We start from the raw sequence: 21,157 nt of genomic DNA, 5'->3' as shown, positions 1-21,157 counted from the left end.
GTAACAAACTCCTTTCCCGTTTCTTGCTTTGCTTAAATCTCCAAAGTCCCTGGAGCTGAAGCCAAGTGGGCCTCACTGGGTCCACTTTACAGAAAAGCAAACTGTGTCTCAAAGCGGGGAAGTCACTGAGCCAGGTACAATCCAGCCAGTCTTTTGAGTTGGGGCTTTCCACCTGTCTTGGCTGTTTAAGGAGTGCTGGGCAGGGTCTCACACAGCCTGGGACCCTCCACCGGGGGTTCCAGCCCACTCTGCCCTACCTAAAGGAGGAGTGGTGCCACGCTGTGAGGGTCTCCAGAACTGCCCCAAAGACTTCCCCATGAACGTCCTACCATGCCGGAAGCTGCTCCGTTAGCCATCCTCCTGTCTAACGCTCTGCCCTGAACAGGTTTTTAAGCGGCATCACTGACCTCCAAAAATCAGGTACTTGAGGCTGTGCAGGGGTCATAAGCTGAATCACATCAAAGCCAGGCCTCAACATCAGGCTGAGAGGGGCTCCGGGCACAGGAAGAAAGGCACGTGCATCAGTGGAAGGGGTGAGCGGATTGCAGCCATGTGGGAACAGAAGCCTGGGGTAAACACACTTTCTGATTTTTATGAGAAAAGCCAAACATCCAGGTTTTTAGGTGAAACCCTCAGATTTTGGAAATTCAAACATTTTGAAACCCTGGACGGGTCAAACATGACACATCAATGGGCCATGCTAGGTATGGTCCCGGTGAGCAGAGGATTGACTTTTGGAGGCTTAGAGTGGGCAGGGGACAGGAAGGCAGGGCAAAGTTCCAGAACCCACAGCTTCTTGGGGAGTGTGGCTCTGGGCAAGTTGGCCTCAGGCCCACTCCAACTTCTCTACCTGGCACCAAGAGACATAGCTCAGTGCCGACCATTGAACTGGCCATGACAGGCCTGCTGACACAAGCAGACCACCCCCACCAATGGCCTCTGTGGAGTTACTGACCAGTGTTGGAGGTTGCAGAAACCCCCTCTCCGGACATCACAGATGTCAGCCTCCCCCAAGTCCTTTGCAGACAGCTATGGCCATGACTGGAAAAAGGGCTTGCAAGCTGGTCTGTACTCAGGTTTGGGAAGAACTGTCCATCTGGACTCCACACCCCCATCTGGAGTCTCAGGTCTTCTGTCTCTAAAATGGGAAGGGAATTCTAGCCCTACTATGATGTGTGGTTGACCAAACTTTCACTGGTTTCCAAGGAAAGAAAACAAAACAAAAACAAAAAGACAACACAATGAGGTTTTTTTTTTTTTTCTTTTTAACTTCTTTTGGTTTTTCTTTAAACAGTAAGGGACTGCAGTTTTCTATTCTTTTTCTAATATCCTTATTTAGCAAAATTAAAAGTTGGCGATGCTGTGTTGCTTTCCCAGACTTTTATTTGAAATGTGACTGCTTTGTAAAACTCCAGAGTCAAGGACTCATAGGCAGGAGGATGTCATACATTAACAGGAAAGGATGAGAAATCTCCACTCCCTCCCTTCTCCCTCCCTTGATCGCTCATTCCCTCTCTTCCATTCATTAACCACCCACTAGGTGCCATGCCCTAAGGAAGCTCCACTACGTGCCACGCCCTAAGGAAGCAGCTATCTAAGAAGTCCCTGCCCGCAGGGGCTTTACAGACCAGGAGGAAGGCAACCCACAGAGCCAGGATCCTGATAACCACTGCTGACTGACCCTCTGCCTAGGCACCAGCTAAGATGGCTCCAAAAAGTGAGGCCTTGTTGGGAAAGAAAAAAATAGCAAAAGTCAGCTTGGATGAACCCACCCAGAATTTTGCGATCAGAAATATCTAGAAAAGAGTTATTCTAAAGAGCAGGGGGATGCCAGGGCTTGGGGATGAGGAGTGATGTTTTTGTTGCTTAGGGTCCCTGAAGGTCTTGGTCCTCCTGCTCAGAAGCCCAGGGGATCCTGGGTTGCCCCCTCCAGAGATCGCCCTCGGTCCCTGGCAGTTCCTCCAAGGCTGTTGTACTTTAGTCCTTCTTCTAAGCCTCGAATGCTCCTCACTACCTACCTCTCTCCCTGATGTGGAGGCTGGGGAAAGGCTCTCTGAAGGATCTGACCAGATGTGACCCCAAAACAAACCCTACTAGGGGCACAGCAGGGCCCCCAAAACCTTGGAACCAAGCCTGAGTTTGTACTACAGCAAAATGAGACAGCTGGTAGTCGCAACAAGCTCTAGTCCCCAAAGCTGGCCTTGACCAAGGGCCCCCAAGCAAAGTGGGAAGATTGGGAAGAGAAGTTTTTATGAAAGCCACTCATATCTCCCTAATTTCAGACCTTAGTCCTGAGCCAGGGGAGGGAAGAGAGTGTGTGGTCCATGCACCAGGGGCCACTGTGGACCCACCCTAGTTGGAGGACCTTAGGGGTCTCACTAAATGTGACTGTCTTTCGCAACCTGTAATCTTATGATAAAGGAGGAGAGCTGGGTTTTCCAGAGGCCAGATGACAGGGCAACTAGAGAAAGAACTCAGCCCAAACACAGAGGGCTCTTACTAAATCCACCAGCCTCATCCTCTGCGCTGCTTGCTCTAACATCCAGGAAGTTTTTGGAGGTCCCCGGTGGGGCAGGGGGCAGGTGGAGCTGTCTCTGCCTCCCCTACCACGTTAATGCACATCCTCCTCAAGGCAGGGCCACTGGGATTCCACCCCGCATGCGCCAAGGCACAGGCAACGGGACTCTCAGACTGTGGTCTGTGGGTCCAACCACACCACCATTTCCTGGAGGTGCGAAGCTTGTGAAAAACACTGATCCCTGCGCCTCACCTCTGACCCACCTCAGCTCATCTCTGCGGGTGGGCCTGGTATCTGCATTTCACATGCTCCCTGGGGGATTCTTACGACCCCTGACGTTAGGTATTTCCCTCAAATCGAGCCCTCTGAGGTCATTTCGGGGAAAAAGCAAACATCTTGATGCCTGGGCCACATCCCAGACCCACCACTCAGCATCATCAGAGATGGGACCCCTGCACCAGTATTCTGTGAAATCTCCCCAGGTGATCCGAAGCATTCAGGGGATGAGAACTGCTGGTGTGAGCATCCCCTCTGCCTCCCTGAGCCACCGCCAACAGGCTGGTCAATGCCAAAGTCATGTCTAAAGGGCCTCATGTCTAGATAGGAATCTGTGTCAGGCTCATGGGCTAAATGTACCAGGATTCTTCTACTTTGTGGGAGACAGTGGAGAGAACAGGAATCCCATTGGCTGGTCAGCCGGAGACAGGGAGTCTCTGCCAGGCTCTGCCATTTCCTCCCAAGAGTCGTCGTCTGCTACTGGCAAATGGGTCTCACCTATTTCCCCTTCTCATGCTGGAGGCAGATGCTAGGTATGGAAAGCCCTTTGTAGGGAAATACATAAATTAGGAAAATCATTTGGGGTGTGAGCCCAAGGACTGCTGGTTTGGGAGATGATGAGACCGAACACCAGATCACAGCCCCACACAAAAGTCCTGACTGTGGCAAGTGATCAAACTTTTCATGACCGCGGAAGGGTGTCCCGAGCACAGGTTTTAGAAATTAATAAAGCATGTGGCTGAAACATCTGTCTTGGCTCTGCAAAACGAGGCCCTGCACACATCTGGAGAAGGGGTGTGTGTTGGGGGTTGGGTGCAGCTGGTCTGGGGAGGCCGAGGCAGGGGCCAGGAGGGCGGGTGCTGGGGCGTGGCTGGACGAGGGGCAAGGCTGCGTTGGGGTCTTTCAGGTGTGCAGTGACCAGGTGTCTGCTGTGTGGCAGGCAGCATCATCTTTAAGGAGGAGGGGAGGGTGGTGGGTGGAGGGCGTTCACAGCCTGCTGGCACCAAGCACCTCTCAGGGGTCCCCTTTCATTCCTGAGAGCACTGACAGGCCTCAAAGAAGCCAGGTTATTAGTGCTGGCATCTGACAGACACACCAAGGTGCAGGCAGCCTTCCCCTCCTCCTGCCACACTTTGGAGGCTGCCTTCCCTCTAGCCCAGTAATGATTTGATGTCTAAACACAGAAAACAGGGCTGGAGGAGTGAAAGAAACTGCTCCTCGCTGTTTCCTTTGCCAAAAAGTGTAATTAGCACGGCTGGACGTGAAGTGCAAGAGTCCCCTAGGCTCCTGGCCCCCGGGCACTCCCAGGAGATGACAGCAGGCCCCAGTGGCTGGGATCCTCACCTGGCTGTCTGCCTTAAACACACCCAGTCCTCGGTACCCAGTGACAGATCAGCAGAAATTGGCATCCTCTCGCCAGGAGTCTCCCCAGGGGAACCCCCATGCTCAGAGCTCAGGGGATGGGGCAGTGGCAACTGATCCTCTGGAATGGCCTTCAGAAGATTTGCAAACAAGACCAAACCTCTCACCCATACCAGCCTGCAGGAAAATGTGGTCAAAACCTCACCAGCAGCCACGGTTTCCCCTTCTAGTTTTCCCTCTTTCCTTCCTTCCAACCTTCCTCCCTCTCTCTTTCTTCTTCCTCTGATTCCTCATTATTCAGTATAACCTCTTTATTTATTTGAGATGGAGTCTCACTCTGTCACCCAGGCTGGAGTGCAGTGGTACAATCTTAGCTCACTGCAATCTCTGCCTCCCAGGTTCAAGCAATTCTCGTGCCTCAGCCTCCCGAGTAGCTGAGATTACAGGCATGCACCACCAAGCCCGGCTAATTTTTTGTACTTTTAGTAGAGATGGGGTGTCACCATGTTGCCCAGGCTGGCCTTGAACTCCTGACCTCAGGTGATCCACCCAGTTCGGCCTCCCAAACTGTTGGGATTACAGGCGTGAGCCACTGTGCCCGGCCAGTATCACCTCTTTTAGAGGTCATTTACAATCACATCAAAATGGAAATCACACTTGCTCTTGAACTCTGCAGTTCCATGTGGACACTTTCTGTCACCTGTCTCCTGCCCGTGGGCACTGGGAGAGCTGTATGCAAGGACTCTCAGCACAGTGTTCGCCAGAGCCTGGGATGAGAGATGACCCTTATGACCACCAGGAGGGGATGGGGCAAGCTGGTGACAGCACCTCTAGCACAGAAGGCTGAGCAGCTGTTAGAGAGTAGAGGGCAGAGCTCTATGATCTAGGGAGGGAGATCTCCAAATATATTCAGTTACTGAAAAAAAATAGCATAAGTATGAACACTATGCTCCTTGTGTAAAAATAAAAGGGTGGGGTGAGAAGAGGATTAAGCAGTAACTGCAGGGTTCCCCGCCCCCCACCCCCTTAAAAATAGATCCGAAATAAATATTGCAAAATGTCAGCATTTGTAAATTCTGGGTGGTGAGTTCACAGTTACTGTTTCACAATTTTCTGTTTCAAACTTTGTGTTTGAAATACTTTAAAAATTAACAAAATGCATATGGGGAGATATAGAAATGCATTTATTCTGGTAAAGAACAGCTAACACTTTCATAGTGCTCACATGGGCCAGGTACTCTCACGATCCCCGCCTTTATAAAGGAAAAACTGAGGCACAGTATATCAGTTGAAGCACAGAGCTACAAAGAGGCCTTAAACACACCCAGTCCTCGGTACCCAGTGGTCAGGATTCGAACCCAGCAAGCTGGCACCAAAGTCTGTGCTCACAACCCCTACACTACACTGAGGGGCCCTAGGCCACACCCAGAAAGTTGGCATCAGGGATGCTGGCGGGCCTGGGATGGAGGGAAGTTTACTTTTTACTGTGTACCTTGTGTATGTACTATTTGAATCTTTTACATGTGCACGTTACTATTTTTTTAAATAGTGTTTTTAAAGCTGGGAAAGTCCCAGTTACCAAGAAGTAACAGAATCCTGATAGGTGTGGAGCTTAGGGAGGCAGAGGAACTGCTCTAAAACCAGTAGTTTCAACTCCCGGCTGGCCTCCAGGGTTGCAGCAATTCGGAACCTGGGGCGCCATTACTTCCTGTCCGGTCTGCACCCCTCCCCTCCTGTCTTCCGGTATAGACCCCCACCCCCTTGCGGGCAGGTTGGCCATGTGACCCCAGCTGGGATGTCATGATTGGTCCAGCTATGGGCACCAGATCTAAGCCCAGCCAATCAGAATCCTGCCTTGGGCTTTACACTAATGGAAGGTCCTTTTCCTTATGGTTAGGGGACCCAGAAGGCCAACAGTCAGGGCTCCCTGACAAAGCATGTAGTTGAGTACCAGTATCAATCCGAGGGACAAGAGGGAGGGACAAGAACCAGTCTCAGCTGAGTTCACATCCTGGACTCTGTCATCTCAAAGCCAGTTCCCTCCCTGCCTTCCAACTTGGTTTCATTCACTTTGGATTGAGTTGACTTCTCACTGACAGAAACCCACAACCCACAACCCAAAACAAGGGCAGCCCATGGCCATGATTAAGCTCTGCACCAGTGGCGAAGGAATCGAGTGGGAGACCAGAATCCCAGCTCTGCCCTGTGTGTGGCCTCAAGGGAGTTACGAACTTCTGAGCCTTAGACATGCTCCTGAGCTGCCATCAAGCTGCCTCATGGGGCTGTCCTAAGGATTAATGTATTAATCCAATCCCAGGCACATCAGTCATTAATAAAATTAATAATATGGTAACAACTAAGCCCACTATCTTTGGAAGTAACTCCTTACTAACTACATTAAACCCAAACTCGAGGCTCTGGAAAAGAGGATGCCAGCTGGGAGCTAAAACGGCAGAAAGGAAGGTAGCTGGAGTTGCTTCTCCCTCTTGTGTCCCTCTAGATTCACTGTAGGCTCTCCTCTCTGACCTGGGAACATGCCCGTGTGACCCACATCAACAAGCTCCCTCGGCCCGGTGGCTTCCAGCGGCCTCAGTCAATGGATTGAGGCAGGGGCAGGAAAGCAGGGTCAGGATATTAATTTCCCTGGAGGGTCCCCATGACTGGCTGCATCCTTTGAGCAAAGGTCACAGCTCCTTCAGGTGCCTCTCTCACTCCTCCAGCAGTCCTCTGTCTGCTAAAGATAACTCCTTCCTCACTCAGGCCCAGGGGTGGGAGTAGCGCTCCACACTGCTAGCCCCAGGGTTCTGCATTCTCGTGGGAGGCTTAGCCCACACTTCGTAAATATTGCCTTTATTAAACTCTGCTCAACTTACCCAATTTGAGTGTGTAATCTGCTTTTCTCTGAGACCCTGGCTAGCTGATTGGTTCTTTTTCAGGTTTCTCCAGGCTCTGGCCAGACAAAATCCTTCTCTGCAGAGGATGTTGCCCCAGGGTCCCAACTCTGGTCATGGTCCCCTTTTCCCTCCAAGCTTCTGTACCCCAGCAGTTTTCTCCAAAATCCATCAGACCCCCAAACACGAGAAGGGACCTCTGATGAAAGCATCTGAGCCATCCAGCCCCAAAAGGAGACAAGCAGGGTCACATCTGGGTTCCAGAAGCATCCAGAGAAGCAAACCACTGATTTCTACACACCAGAAAAGATACCTGAGAGTGTATATTTATAGAAAGATACATAGAAATGGACAGATGGCGTCTATCTATAGATACAGAAAGCGCTGTTAGAGAATTGTGTAGGTACGTATATATCTGCCACATCCTCCCCCACAACCAACAGCACACAATTGCCCGGATCTTGGAAAACGACACTTGTTTAAGTGGTTGGTTCCCTCCCTAGCAGTTTCCAAAATGAGAAGGATGGTCTCAGGGATAGTCCTTAAATATGTGTATGTATCGCTGTAAAGGAGAGAGAAGGAGGAGAAGGAAGAGAAGTGGATTTTCATGTTGTGCATGGCAGAAGAGATGGGACTGCTTTGGGGAAAAGGGCTTGATCCCACTGGAAAAGCATGAAAGACAACTCCAGAAAAGACAGCTAAGGTTTCTAGGTTGGGACATAAAAACACAACAGCGAGACGTTCGCACTCTGCAGTCCACTGAAATCCCTTGTAGCACATTACAATCAGTTAAGGGCAAAATAAAATCAGAATAATACTAAGAGGTAGCAGCTGTTTATCTTCTCGGAGATTTCGAGGGTCTCTGGAAGCTGGGCCAGGTAAGGGTGCTCTCCTGGAAGAGGCTGGGGTGGGGCAGAGTTGGGGCTGAGGGCTCCCCGGCTCTGGGAAGGGTGTGGGCTGATCCGCACAGATGCTGCAGCTCCTGAGCCTCCAGGGAGCCTCTGCCCATTACAGGCCACTCCAAACCAGAGTCATTTCCTGGGCTAGTTATGCAGTCCCCACAACATATAAATAAAAGTTTAGTTCTGTGTTTCCATAGATCTTCTACATGAAGGCTAGCTAAATATTAGTGGAGTAACAATAATTATTAATAACAATAATCGTCATAATAACAATAATTAATAGAATAATAATGCCTTGGGGTGTCGGGGGTGGGGTCCTTCATACGGCAGGGTGGGGCCCTGGGGAGGGGCTCTATGTCTGGTAGAAGTGGTGGTAATGGTGGTGATGTTCGTGGTGGTGGTGGTGCTCATGTCTCTGGACCGGCTGCCCGGCCTGGCTCTCATATACCACCACGGCGGGCAGCTCCCGCAGGTGCTCCCGCCCCAGGATGGGGCCACCCGAGGCCAGCGGTGCCTGTAGGCCCCGGCAGCCCTGCTGGCTCTCCTTGGCTCGGTGCTTGTGCTTCTTGTGCCCAAGGGGGGCTAGGGAGGGGAGGAGGGCCGGGCTGGCGGCCAGGTGGGCGGAGGGGGACACCGCAGGGAAGGCGGGTCCCAGAGGGGGCTTGTTTCTTGCCCCTCTGGCCACGTGGCCCACACCCACGCTCTTGCCCTGGGCCTTGGGGGACCTCACAAAGTGCTTGCTCCCGTCCTGGGTGCCCCGGAGCCGTTGCTGGAGCTCGGAGACCTTGGCGATTGGGGTGTCAAGGAAGTGGAAGGAGCCCGGGTCCACGCCTTGGGGCTTTCGGTGTGGGACGTGGATGGCTTCCGGCTCATGGGAGCGAGACCGAGTGGGATTGGAGGTGCGGGGGGGCAGTTCTGACTTCTGGGCCACGGAAGGGGAGCCTAGGAACCAATTCAACAGACATTTAATGAGCACCTACTGTGTGCTGGGGCTTGTGCTGTACCCCAGACATCACCCCCACCCCCAGTTCTCCAAGACCAGAGCTACCTCCCAATGCCCGACTGCCCCTCACTGCCTTGCAGGAAAACTCTCTGAAATGGAACTTTCCCATCTGCTAAGTGGGAAGAACTGGTTCTTCGGTAGGTCTTAAAAAATACTCTCCGAGAGGGAGCCGAGAAAGAGAGATGGCAGCAGAGACCCCAAAAACCGTCTAAGGTCACTGGGGCAAGAAAGAACTCTAAGTATATTGCTAAAAACATACAGAAGTAACTCCTAGAGGAATTAAACATATGAAGAGAAAGGGGAGAAGGGAGTTGTGGGAGTGAAATTGAGCAAGAGGTCAACATAGGTCAAGGCTGATAAAGACACAGCAGCACTGTACCTAGGGAAACCGAGGTTCTCGCTGGAAGAAACAGCCAGGAGGGGTCAAAGTGGTTGCCCAGGGAACAGGGCTTGAATGGGCTCGGTTGGGGCACGGAACTGTTGTTTGTCATTGGGTGCTAAGTCCTTAGATACTATTTGATTTTGTTCAATTTCGTGCATGTATTACTTTAATTTTGAAATCGTTTTTAATGTCACTTTCTCCAAGAGTCTTTGACCTGTCCCATAATAGCTGTCTTCCTGAAGCCTGGGGTAGCAGTGAACACCACCCGCATGGCCTGCATGGCCCATCCAGCCACGCCCTGCCCTCATCACCCATCGCAGGGTGCTCGAGTCCCTTACCAGGCCCAAACTGGGACGTGTAGTTTTCTATCCCGGCGAGATCTAAGTAGTGGTTTCTCCTCTCGATGTTCTCATCTACGCAATGGTGGTAGCAGCCAGACTGCTCCAGGCGGCTGTCACCCTGGAACCTACGGCAGGGGAGGAAAGTGAGTGGGGTGACACCGACCACCAGGTGGGGGCAAGTGCACAGGCTACTGGGAAGCCCCCAGAACGAACTCTGGACCGTTCATTCATTTTCTTCTTGGCCTTTGGAGAGGGTGGGGAGGAACAGCCCTCTCTACAAGCTGGCCTCCATTTGCTTCCCTGCGGATGGAGAGACAGACCACAGACCACAGCCCACGGCCAGACCTCCCCACAGCTTCTGGGAGGAGTGGACGGGAGTTTGCTCTGAACAGGTTCAAAGCAAAAGTGAGAGATTATTGGCCAACTTCTAAGAATGCCCCAGTGCCAGGCTTCAAGCCGTATAAATGTGCCCACTGCAGGTAGGTAGCCTAACCCCTGGTCTGGTTCCCCAGGGGGTACGGGCAGCAGAAGCCCATTAAACTGTTGGAGTTGTGCCTGGCAGACCCCATGACCAGCCCTACGGCCCAGGATGGGCCTCACCAGTGTATGAGTGTGTGTGTGCACACACACTTGTGACTAACACAGTGTGTATGGAGGGGTGGGGAGAAATGTTGCCAGAGGCTTTCTTTTTCCCCTGCAGGGCTCGGGGCTCCCTGGTCCTCTCCTCCAAAGACCTCTTTGATCTGCTCCCATCCTGGCTTCCTTCCCACACAACACAGTACCACCTTCCTCCAGGATCTCTAGCCAGCCTGGGTCCCTCTGATTCTCAGCCCTGTCCCCACACCTAGCTGTGACCCTGTTTGAACTGTTTTTTCTTTCCCCTAAGCGAGTACTAATCCAGCTCCAGTCATTCCCTTACCATTTACACTAGAGGTTAACACAGCCTCACGCCTGCCGTGTTACTGTTGTTTACTCAATCCCTTTCTTTAAACAATCTCTCTTTCCTTTCCTCCCTTCCTCCCTTGCAGCTGAAGAAATAACAGGTGAAAATTAACTACAGCCTCATAATTCCTTATCCACCATTCTGAAATCCAAAAAGCCTGAAAACCAAGATTTTTCATAACCCACGTGGCAGCCAGGCCCACCCTAAAGGGATGGGAAGGTGTTTACGGTCTCTATCTCACTTAGTGTGAACATCCAATCATCTCCCAGTAGAAACAGCAATGCGTCAGAGCCTGATGCACTGCTAGAGCACCTTTCCAAAGCCCCAAAAATGCTGGACTCCAGTCGTGTCTGCCCAAGATGTGTTCCATAAAAGGATGTGGACTACATGTAGTTATTTGTTAAGATTTTCATTTGATTTATGAGTCTGTGCATCAAAAGCATTGGCTCCCTGAAGAGAACACAGACCAGAGCAAAACTTCCTGCTCTGAATCCTTCAGATGCAGGTACACAGCTGGTGTTCAACATATGCTTATGTGCACCATGCCCACATACCTGAGCGGGGCTCGCTGCTTCTTCTCCCAGCTCCGCAGCTCCTCAGTGGGCTTGGTCTCTGCTCGGGGCCTTGTGCTCTGCAGGTCTGAGTCCGGCCCGAGAAGCACAGGAGACACTAGGTAAGCCACCTGCTCCCACCCTCCCCAGGGCTGCCTGGCGTGCAGCTGCTTTGCAAGGTCATTGTGGGAGGGTTCCCCGAGCTGGGGCTAAGTAAAGGGGTCTCAAGGCTACCTGCCCTGGACACGTCCCCATCTAGCCTCACCTCCTCCCCCAGACTCCCCCTCCAGCCTCACCTCCTTCTAGCTGGCCTCAAGGCTTGCAGACGCCGTGCTGCCCACACCACCAGCCTTTATACCAGCAGCATGGCTCTGCCTATATGAGGCCTCTCACCCAGAATCCCTTCCCTCCCCTTCCCACCCTTCCTCCTACCCCTTCAAGGACCCATTTGAACCCCACCTGTCCACAAAGCAGCTGCCCCAGAAAGCCCACAGGTTCCCTTCCAGCCCTCCCAGGAAGGCTCTGGTCCTTCCCAAGAGATAGGAGGACGCTGTTTCCCAGGCTCAGCCCTGCAGCCCTCACCGGCCTGATTGACAAGGATGCTCCTCTTGCTCTGGCTGCCCTCGGGGGCCACAGTGAGCTTTACCCGCAGCATCTTGCTGGATGTCGGGGAGTGGTTGACAGAGGAGTCCACCACCTCATAGATGGTGTGCAGCAAGCTGGTGATGTCCTGAATGGGAGGGAAGCAGAGACCCATGTGGGGTTTCAGTCACGGGGCCTTGAAAATAGAAACCAGAGGGCCCAGTGGATGCTGCAGGCCTGAACCCCTCTGGCTGCCCCAAAGCAGAGCCTAAGGCAGAAACCTGGATGTCTGAGGTTCATTTGGGAAGAGATCCTAGGAAGCAGAAGTGAGGGAGCAGGGAGAGAGAAGAGGAAGATCCCATAAGAGAAAAGGAAAAGAACAGGTTACAGCCAGGGGCAACTGGGGCTCAGTCACACTGGGGCCCTGGAGGGAGAGTGTGGAGGCCACCTTGGAACAGCCTCATCGAGATAGAGGGAGGGTTTAGAAATGGACTCTCATTTCTCACTGCCTGAGAGCTCCCCAAGGATGCTACATTCCCTGTACTTTGGATTTTTGTTTGTTTGTTTGAGATGGGGTCTCACTCTGTCACCCAGGCTGGAGTGCAGGGGTGTGATCATGGCTCACTGCAGCCTTGAACTCCCAGTCTCAAGCGATCCTCCGACCTCAGTCTCCCTAAGTGCTGGGATTGCAGGTATGAGCCATGAGCCACTGTGCCCCACCCTCCCTTGTGCTTTTGGGTTTCCCTGCAAGGGCCAAGCCAGCTCCCTGTACCTGAGAAAGTTCTTACAGTGGGCACCGTCCACCATGGTAGCAGGTGAACTTCAAGGTGGGCCCAGGGAAAATGGGGTGGGAGCATCAAGAGCATCCGCTTCGGGTTTGAAATGAAAACTGGAAAGGGAGACGTGTCCCTGCTATGGACTGAACTGTGGCTCCCCACTCACTTGCAAATCCACAGGTTGAAGCCCTAACCCCCAATGTGATTGTATTTGGAGTAAGGAGATAACTAAGGTTAAACGAGGTCATGAAGGCAGGACCATGATAGGAGATCAGGGCCCTTAGAAGAAGAGGAGAGCTGGGATATGGCTCACACCTGGAATCCCAGCACTTTGGGAGGCCAAAGTGGGAGGATCACTTCAGCCCAGAAGTTCAAGACCAGCCTGGGCAACATAACATTCTCTACCAAAAATTTAAAAAAAAAAAAAAAAATAGCCATGTGTGGTGGTGCACACCTGTAGTCCCAGCTACTTGGGAGGCTGAGGTGGGAGGATCACTTGAGCCTAGGAGTTTGAGGCTGTAGTGAGCCGTGAGCACACCATTGCACTCCAGCCTGAGCGACAGTGCAAGATCCCATCTCTTTTTAGGAAAAAAGGAAGAGACACCAGAAGAGGTCTCTCCACCACGTGAGGACACAGTGAGAAGATGGCCGTCTGCAAGCCAGGAAGTGAGTCCTCACCAGGAACTGAAGTAGGTGGCACCTCAGTCTTGGACTTTCAGCCTCCAGAACTGTGAGGAATAAATTTCTGCTAAGCCACCCAGTCTGTGGTATTTTGTTATGGCAGCTTGAGCTGGCTGAGACCGTCCCTAAAAGATAAACTAATCTGTGAGAACTTGACCAAATCTCATCTCTCTGAGCCTCAGGTAACCCTCAACCAGAATGGGGTGTCCACACAATGTTCCCTGGGTGTCTCAAAACCCTTCTGATTGGGGCTGGAGGGCACAGATTCCCCTCACTAGGCCTTTTCTGTCTGGGTATCTGCTGCGGTCACTTGTCTGGTGTTGGGGTGGGGGGCAATGTCCTGCTTTAATTGGCATTGGAAACATCTGGAGAAGACATTTTTTCTCTATGAAGCAGACGCATCCGTGGCCAGTTACCTGCCCAGCAATCCTTCATCTCCTGCCTGTTAAGTCCTGCAGGCTGAAGCAGCTGAGGCAACCCCAGCGCAGCCCCAAACAGGCAGGCATGTAGGTGGGCGGCCCAGAGTAGTGGGGGCCAACAGAGGCGCTGACCCTATCTGACCCTATCCTGGGAGGCGTGGCGGCTTGTCCTCTGACAATGCAGGTGGGAGGGGGTCACACAGAAAAGCCAGAAATCCAGGATCTTCTGTTAAATCTTCAGAATCACGGATATTGACAACTGATTTTTACCAAAACCCTTTGGGGGACCAGACCAGAACATCTGGGGGCCAGACTGAAATTGTGGGGGCCACAAGTTTGAGACCCAGGCTCCAGGCACTCCCTAGCTGGCTTGCTCAGTGACCCCACCTCTTCCGACAAGGCCCACAGAGGGCTCTCCTTGTTCCTCCTGTCCTTCCCTCTGGCTTCTTCATAAGGACCTGTTTGCTCACTCTCTCTATCTTGGGCAGCCCATGAAGGAGGGGCTTCATTACACAGATGAGGTGGCTGAGGGACACTCACTTCATCCCCCAGACCTCTGATACCTTAGAGGACCTGGGGTCCTGGTGTCTAATCAGGGTGGAGGTGGTCCCAGCAGACCGAGGGTCTCAGAGCCTATGTGCTCTGGCAATTCTAGCTTGAAAATCAACCTCACTGACTACACAGGGCCAGACACGCAGGAATCGGTGTGCTATTTCCTGCATGAACGAACGCCTGAAGGAGGAGCAGGTCTTCTTTCTGATTGGAAAGCTGGCCCACACCCCAGCTCTGGGCTGCAGATGCGGTGAGGTGGGAGCCCATCCGCCCTGGCACTCAGAAGGCGTGGAAGGGAATCGTATTTACAGCCAAATTTGAGGAGTGGCGTCAGGGCTAAAAATAGACCAGGGAAACACCAGACCAGTCCTCCCTCCACTCAAAACCACTCCCTGGCTCCTCGGTGGGAGGAAGACATGACCCAGTGAACACTTTCTCCAGGGCCAGGCTGGGCCACCTTCCTTGGAAACTCTCTCCTTTCCTCTCATTACCAAGGCAGTGAAGGACAATGCAGGTTGAAGCTGTCATCAATCATCTTGCTACTGCCAAGGGGAGAGTCTGCCTCACAAGAAGGGAAATAAAGCTGAGGAACAGAGGAAATAGACTGAGGAAACAGAGCAGTGATGAAAACCTTGTCCTGAAGCCACCGAGCCTCTGGGTCAAGCCATCCATGAAGTCAGACCCTGGACCAAATTTCAGTTACATGACCCAATGTATTGTATTCCTTTTTTTTTTTTTTTTTTTTTTTTTATACAGCAGTTGGAGCATGTATTCTGTCACTTACATGTCAAAGAGTCCTGGGTGCTTAAAAGTCACAACTTCCTCCTCCAACCTGTTGGAACAGCTCCTAAACCACAGCCTGAGAAGGAGGTGACCTTGTTAACCCAGAACTCACATCTGGCAGCATAAAGGTGAACTTCTCCTGCACTATCCACAGAGCTCCTGCGAGATCTGGAGGAGCATCCCAGAGCTGCTGGCAAGTGGGAAGAGAGGACACTGAGAGGCAGTGCCTGGGCTGAGAGCAGGGGAGCTGCCCTCCCTCCCTGTCCTCTTCCCACTTGCCAGCAGCTCTGGGATGCTCCTCCAGATCTCGCAGGAGCTCCCAGCAACTCCCCAGCTATTACAGCTTTCCCTGAGGGGCAGGACCAATGCAGGGGTGAGAAGTGGCAGTGGCAGGGTGCTGTGCCCAGGCCCTGTGCCTGCGGGCATGATGCACAGCAAGAGGCCAGGCAGGTGCACTCACCTCTCGGGTGACCTTGCCGTTGTTGTCAAAGTCGTACAGGGTGAAGGTCCACTCCTGCCGGCTGTCCTCCTCCACAGACACATCGCACTGGAGCTCCTGGATGCAGAGAGATGGGTGGGGCTGGTCCCCTATCTGTGGCAACACTGACTGGGTGGTGGAAGCCTGGGCCTAGAGGCCAGGCCAAGGGGCGGCCACCTGTCCTCTGCCCTCCCCAGACCTTGAGTGGACAGGGAGCACCTTGGCCAAGACAGAACTGGCCCAGGAGGGTAGCCAGAGCCCAGGCAGGGGAGGTTTGGCCTAGGGAGGGACGCCTGTAGGGGTGCCTGGTGGTCTGTGGGTCTTGAAAGACAAAGGAAACACAGGGGGTCTGAGAAGAGGCGCTGTGGTCTCAGAAAAGCTGAACTTGGACCAAGGGCAACAAGCAACTAGAAGGCAAGGGAGCATCAACTTGGGAGCCCCAGCAGCATGCCGGGGTAGGACAGCATGAGCATGAGGAGCTTGGGTGTCAGTCAGCCCCAGGCCCCAACCCCTGCAGGGCCCTGCACAGCTGTGTGACCCGGGGCATGTCACTGTCCTCTGCTGTGCCTCAGTTTCTCTTTGTATACATTATGGAAAATGGTAGCCTCTCTCCCACGACGTTGCTGGGAAGATTAAATGCCCCACCCACATGCCCTCAGCCCAGCTGTTTCCCTGCACCTGTGGTGGGGACAGTTCCCAACCTCCCGCCTCATGTACGCTCTTCTGTCTCAGGGCAGCCCTGAAGAGCCCGGGAAGGAATGCACAGAGGCGATGGAGCAAGGGAGGGACAGGAGGCAGTGGAAATGCCAGGCCTCCTCAGCCCTCCCTGGGACAAATCTGAGCGCATGCTACGTGGCTCCTAGGAGGCTCTCCAGCAGGCAGAGCCCACAGATGAACTCAGACTTCGCTGGCTTCCCTCCTTCCTCGCACCTGTGCTCCAGGATCGCCTCCCCTACACACTGCCTGCTCCCAGTGCCATGTGGCCAGGTCTGCTTAGGGGAACTGGAAACAGGAAGTGGAGGGCAAATGCTGGTGTCGTTTACACCTGTGCTTGGAGCACTGTCTGGCACATGGAAAAGCTCAATCAATGGTAGTAGCTGTTACTTTTGCTGTAATGATTAACATATTATTTCACTGAAATAATTATTTCAATCAATAATCAATGAAACAATCATTTCATTATTATCATTTTCAGCAACCTGAAGTGTCTGACCCTAGGGAATATGAGCCGCGAAGCGGTGAGCTGGTCACCGGAGGGCTGTGTGCAGAAGCTGGCTGAGTGTCAGACGAACAGTTCTAGGAAGCATGGTGTTCAGCAGGAAAGGGCTCCACAAACAGCCTTTCAGATCCATAAGATTCTATGGAAACAAGACCATTTTGTTCCATGGCATGCCAAACTCCACCTCTCCTTCCGCCATCAAGAAGGTGGCATCCGGCTGGCCTGGCAGGAGGAAGGCTCAGCTCCCCAGAAAGGGGAAGGCAGCTATCTGCGAACACTAGGGGAGTGAGCCCCAGCACAGCATCCTGGCCCTGGCTACTGCAGCTCTAAGCCATTTCCCTCCAGCAATTCTCAGGCGCCTACGCCGAGTTCAAAGCCAACCTTGCTTCAGCCACGCCCGTTTGACACCTGCCAAGGGCCCTCATTGCTGCCTGAGGCACTGTTTCATGTGGCATGACACACGTGCCTACATACCCCTACACACACACACACACACACACACACATGCTTACCCCTAAACATGTACCTATACACACGCACACCTACACAGGTACACCCCATACGTGCACACCCTACACACACATACCTATGTACACATACACACACACACACACACATACCATTTACCTGTTTCCAAGACAGCTTGGGTCTGAGCTTCAGAAACATGAGTTCAGTAACTCTGGCCACTTGCCCCACCTGTCACATGTGTGTCTCCTAGGCCTCTCCCACACCCTATCTGGGCTTGTCAGGTGAGTCCTGCCTGTGGACCACAGCTCAGTCCCGAGCCTGCCCCTCCAGAAGCAAGCACACTTGGGCTTCCAGGGAGGCAGGATGCCTGGGCCCGGTCTTCCTTCTGCCACTGAGTGTAGCCCTGGGCTTTGCCAAGCTCCCCAAAAGACCCTAAAAGGACCCAGGTGGGCTTAGGGTGGGGCTGGGCTCCAGGAAGAAGCTGGCAGCCCTAATTCCTACTAGACACTACCTGTCCTCCTCAGGCGAGCCTTCCAGCCTCTTGGAGGCTGGAGTGCTGGTGTGCTGTGTGGGGAGAGCAAGCTGTGTGGTGTGGCCTGTGCAGGATGGTGGGGCATGGCAGGGAGACGACACTGGAAAGGGGGTAAGATAGGTCACCTGGGACCCTGCACACAGGGCGTCTCCCCCATGTCCCACCATCCAGCACAGGCCACATGACGCGGCTTATTCTCCCCACACAGCACGCTGGCACTTCAACCTCCAGGCCCTTGCTCTTGTAGCTCCCTCTGCCTGAAAGACCCTTCTCACCCCAAAGGTTCCGCTGTGCGCCCCTCTCCCAACTCCTACCCCTATGCTCAGAGCCTCACCCACCTCCCCAGTCTCCACCGCCAGCTGCTGTTCCCTCCTCCGGGCACCGCACAGAGCCTGGAAATGCCAAGTGTCTGTTACCCCACACCCCTCGGCCTGACCCCCACCCCGGGCTCCCAGATCTCATCTCATCACTGACTGTGCAGCCACTGGGTCTGGGGCACTCAACTGTCCCCTGGTCACATTGTGCACTCCTTGACGGCAGGAACCACACCCAGTCTAAGCTGGGTCCCCTGGCAATTAGCCAGTGCCAATCAGCACTGGTTAGAAAGAGGGACACCCTCTTAAGCACTTTAGACCTTTAGGCGCATGAACTCATGATGCTGACAACAGCCCAATGCAACAGACATCACCACTGTCCCCACCTTACAGGCGAGGCACGTGAGGCCACTGAGACTTTAGGGAACTTGCCCCAAAGTCACACAGCCACTAAGTGTACAGCCAGGATTTGAACCCAGCCCTGCTGACTCTAGAGCTATGTCCTGGTGGTCTCAGGAAGGCAAACATAGGGAAGGAAGGAGGGAGCAAGGAGGGCGGAGCAGTGGGGAAGCTCCATGCAGCAGGCCTGGGCCTGGCTCTCAGCACTGGGCACTGTGCTGGGCGCAGAGGGGCATGTTACACTATCAGGCAGTGGGGAACAGACCGTGCAGCCACTGGGTCTGGGGCACTCAAGTGTCCCCTTCTCACCCCAAAGACCCTTCTCTTCCCAAAGGCTCTCCTGTGCATCCCTCTCCCAACTCCTACCCCTACGCTCAGAGCCTCACCCACCTCCGCCCACAGCCTCTGCTCCCTCCTCCAGGCACCGCGCAGAGCCACAGAGAGGCACATCCCTGGTGTTGCCCACATGGGGAAACTGAGGCCCAGAGAGCGTCAGGGACCTGCCTGTGCCTCCTGCTTGTCCATTCCACCTGAGAGCCCCCGCAGGCACCCCCAGAACAGCCTCAAGAGTTGGAAGGGAAGGTTTCACCAAGCAAACTGAGGTCCAGAGAGGTGACAGCAGCAGCAGGGCCAGAGTCCTGCCTCCCTCGTCTACTCTCATGCCTTCTCCCAGGCTGCTGGGCACACCTCGCATGGAGGGGCTGGGACCAGGCTGAGCGGGTGGGCAGTGGTGAGTCCCTGGGGTCTGCCCTGAGCCAGGACAGCCCCAGATGTGGCAGGAAGAACCTCCCACAGAGGGTGCTATTCATGCAGAGGAAGGGCCTTCCTGTCTGGAAGGGCCTCAGCTTCCCTCCTCCCAAAGCACAAAGTTGAGAAAACCCATCTCATCTCCCTAGGACCCAGCACCAAAAGGAAACTTACTTCAAACTTCAGCTGCTTCTTGGAGCCTGGGCAGGGTTCGCTCACTCTCTCCATCTTCTTCTCATCTCCGCTGCCCAGCCCGTCGGTCTTCTCAGGAGGCAGGGCCACTGTCAGGGAGGGAGGCGAGGGAGCATGAGGACCAGGGTCCAGACGCAGGGCACTGCACTCACTGCACCTTTGTCTTCCAGACCTGACCTGGACATTCTCGCCAGTGGGCTGGGCCCACTCCTGCCCTGCCCATTTGCTGGGGTCAACATCACACTACTCTGGCACCTGGTACTGCCTGGGGAGACCCCCCGCCAAGCATGGTACACCCATTTGCACTGTCGGGGGCCCCCTCAGGCCCCTAGCAGCCTGTGACGTCTGCCCTGTGGAGGCACACAGCCACCCAGAGCAGCGTCAGGCCAGAGGGTAGATGGATGAGAGTGGAGGGGTGCTTCTGGGGCCTGGCGAGGGAGCTTAGGAACCATGGCCATTTTCTGCAGTCTCACTGCCTTGCGTGCTGACATTTTGGCCTCCTCAAAGGTGCTACCACCTGGGCACAGCCTACGGCACCTTGGTGGATGGCCAGAAGGAGTGCCAGAAACAGAGTTCAACTGGGTTGGCACTCGTCCACATATATGTATGCACAAGCACACATGCACACACATACACACGTATGCACATGCACACACGCACATATATGTACACTCATGCATCACACCTGCTCGCACACATATGCACACTCACACATGCACACACACTCGCACATACACAAAAGGCATCTTCAGGGAGCACACTCATCCTGAACCTTGCATTTGGCCTCTGCTCACCCCAGGTTCCCCCTTCTCTGCCAAAGGTCACGGCCCTGTGTGTGGCCTGCCAGGAGCTGTGTGAGGGTGAGTGTGAAATCCCACGACCTACTGACACTATTTTCCTGAGGAAGCCAGCTCAGGGTAGCACCATCCTCCTTGACTTAGGACCCAGACTACAAAGTGCCATCAATTCTTGGAATGTCCCATAAGCCTCCTTTAGTCCCTTCTGCCATTTTGTCTCTGTCTGATAGTGGGGCTGGGGTTTGCCGGAGACATCTTTTCCAGGCCACACTCTCAGCTCCTCTCATCTGATTCCCTCTGTTGCCCTGGGGTAGTAAATGTGTTGTCCTGTTTTAAAGGTGAAGAAACGGCCTGGCTCCTACTCCGGGAAGGGAGCCTGGTCCTTCTACCCTGACCCAGATGTGGCCGGGGGTTATGTGAGGAGCTGAGACTCCCCAGTCAGAGAGGAAGGCAAAGCAGGACTTTCTTGGGAAGTCAGCAGCCTGGAGAAATGAGGCCGCTGGGCCAGGCAACTAGATGGGGGCTTTGTGTCTCTCTGATCCCACACTCCTACCACACTCACACACCCCAGCTATGCAAGCAAGGACCTAAGCGCAGTCCCTGGGCCAGGCACAGTGGGGATGCCCCCAGTGGGCCTGGGCCCCTGCTCTCCTGCTCTGCTCGGTCCTGCGGGCTGGGAGCTCTCTCCTCTGCAGTTAACGAAGGCACTTCCCCTTGGCGCCACTGTACGTAAAGATGAGGCAGCAATGACTAAGCACTTGCTGTTTACTAACTCCATCCTCACGAAGCCCTGTGAGGCAGTTATTATGATTAGCGCCATTTTCCACATGGGAAAACTGAAGCTTGGAGAGGATAAGTGCCTTGCTAGTAAACGACAGAGCTGGGATTTGAACCCAGGCAGCCTGAATCATGCTCACAGTCAGTCCACTAGGCTGCCCCTCCATGCCTTTCATGGCTCAATTCAGGAGACTCGGTGCTTCTCTCAGCCTGCCTCTCTCTGTCTAATGGAGGCCAGCCAGCCAGGGCAGTGGTCATCTCCACCTGGGTTC

At 53.8% G+C, this 21,157-nt stretch overlaps 1 protein-coding gene across 1 annotated transcript in view; it reads right to left on the bottom strand.

Annotated features, from left to right (window-relative positions):
- Positions 1 to 7,352: 7,352 nt before the first annotated feature.
- Positions 7,353 to 21,157, bottom strand: part of NKD1 (naked cuticle homolog 1) — an 84,086-nt gene continuing 70,281 nt past the window's right edge. The window contains exons 5-10 of the mRNA XM_025370594.1: positions 19,294 to 19,400; positions 15,423 to 15,518; positions 11,752 to 11,899; positions 11,173 to 11,257; positions 9,673 to 9,800; positions 7,353 to 8,891 (exon numbers count right to left, since the gene is read on the bottom strand). Of these exons, the coding sequence (XP_025226379.1) occupies positions 8,302 to 8,891; positions 9,673 to 9,800; positions 11,173 to 11,257; positions 11,752 to 11,899; positions 15,423 to 15,518; positions 19,294 to 19,400 (1,154 nt within the window). The 3' untranslated portion in view covers positions 7,353 to 8,301. The remainder of the gene's footprint in view (positions 8,892 to 9,672; positions 9,801 to 11,172; positions 11,258 to 11,751; positions 11,900 to 15,422; positions 15,519 to 19,293; positions 19,401 to 21,157) is intronic.

This window comes from Theropithecus gelada, chromosome 20 (genome assembly GCF_003255815.1).
Source record: "Theropithecus gelada isolate Dixy chromosome 20, Tgel_1.0, whole genome shotgun sequence".
NCBI lineage: Eukaryota > Metazoa > Chordata > Mammalia > Primates > Cercopithecidae > Theropithecus > Theropithecus gelada.
The sequence above is the reverse complement of the archived record's forward strand: the minus strand, read 5'-3'. Positions and strand labels throughout refer to the sequence as shown.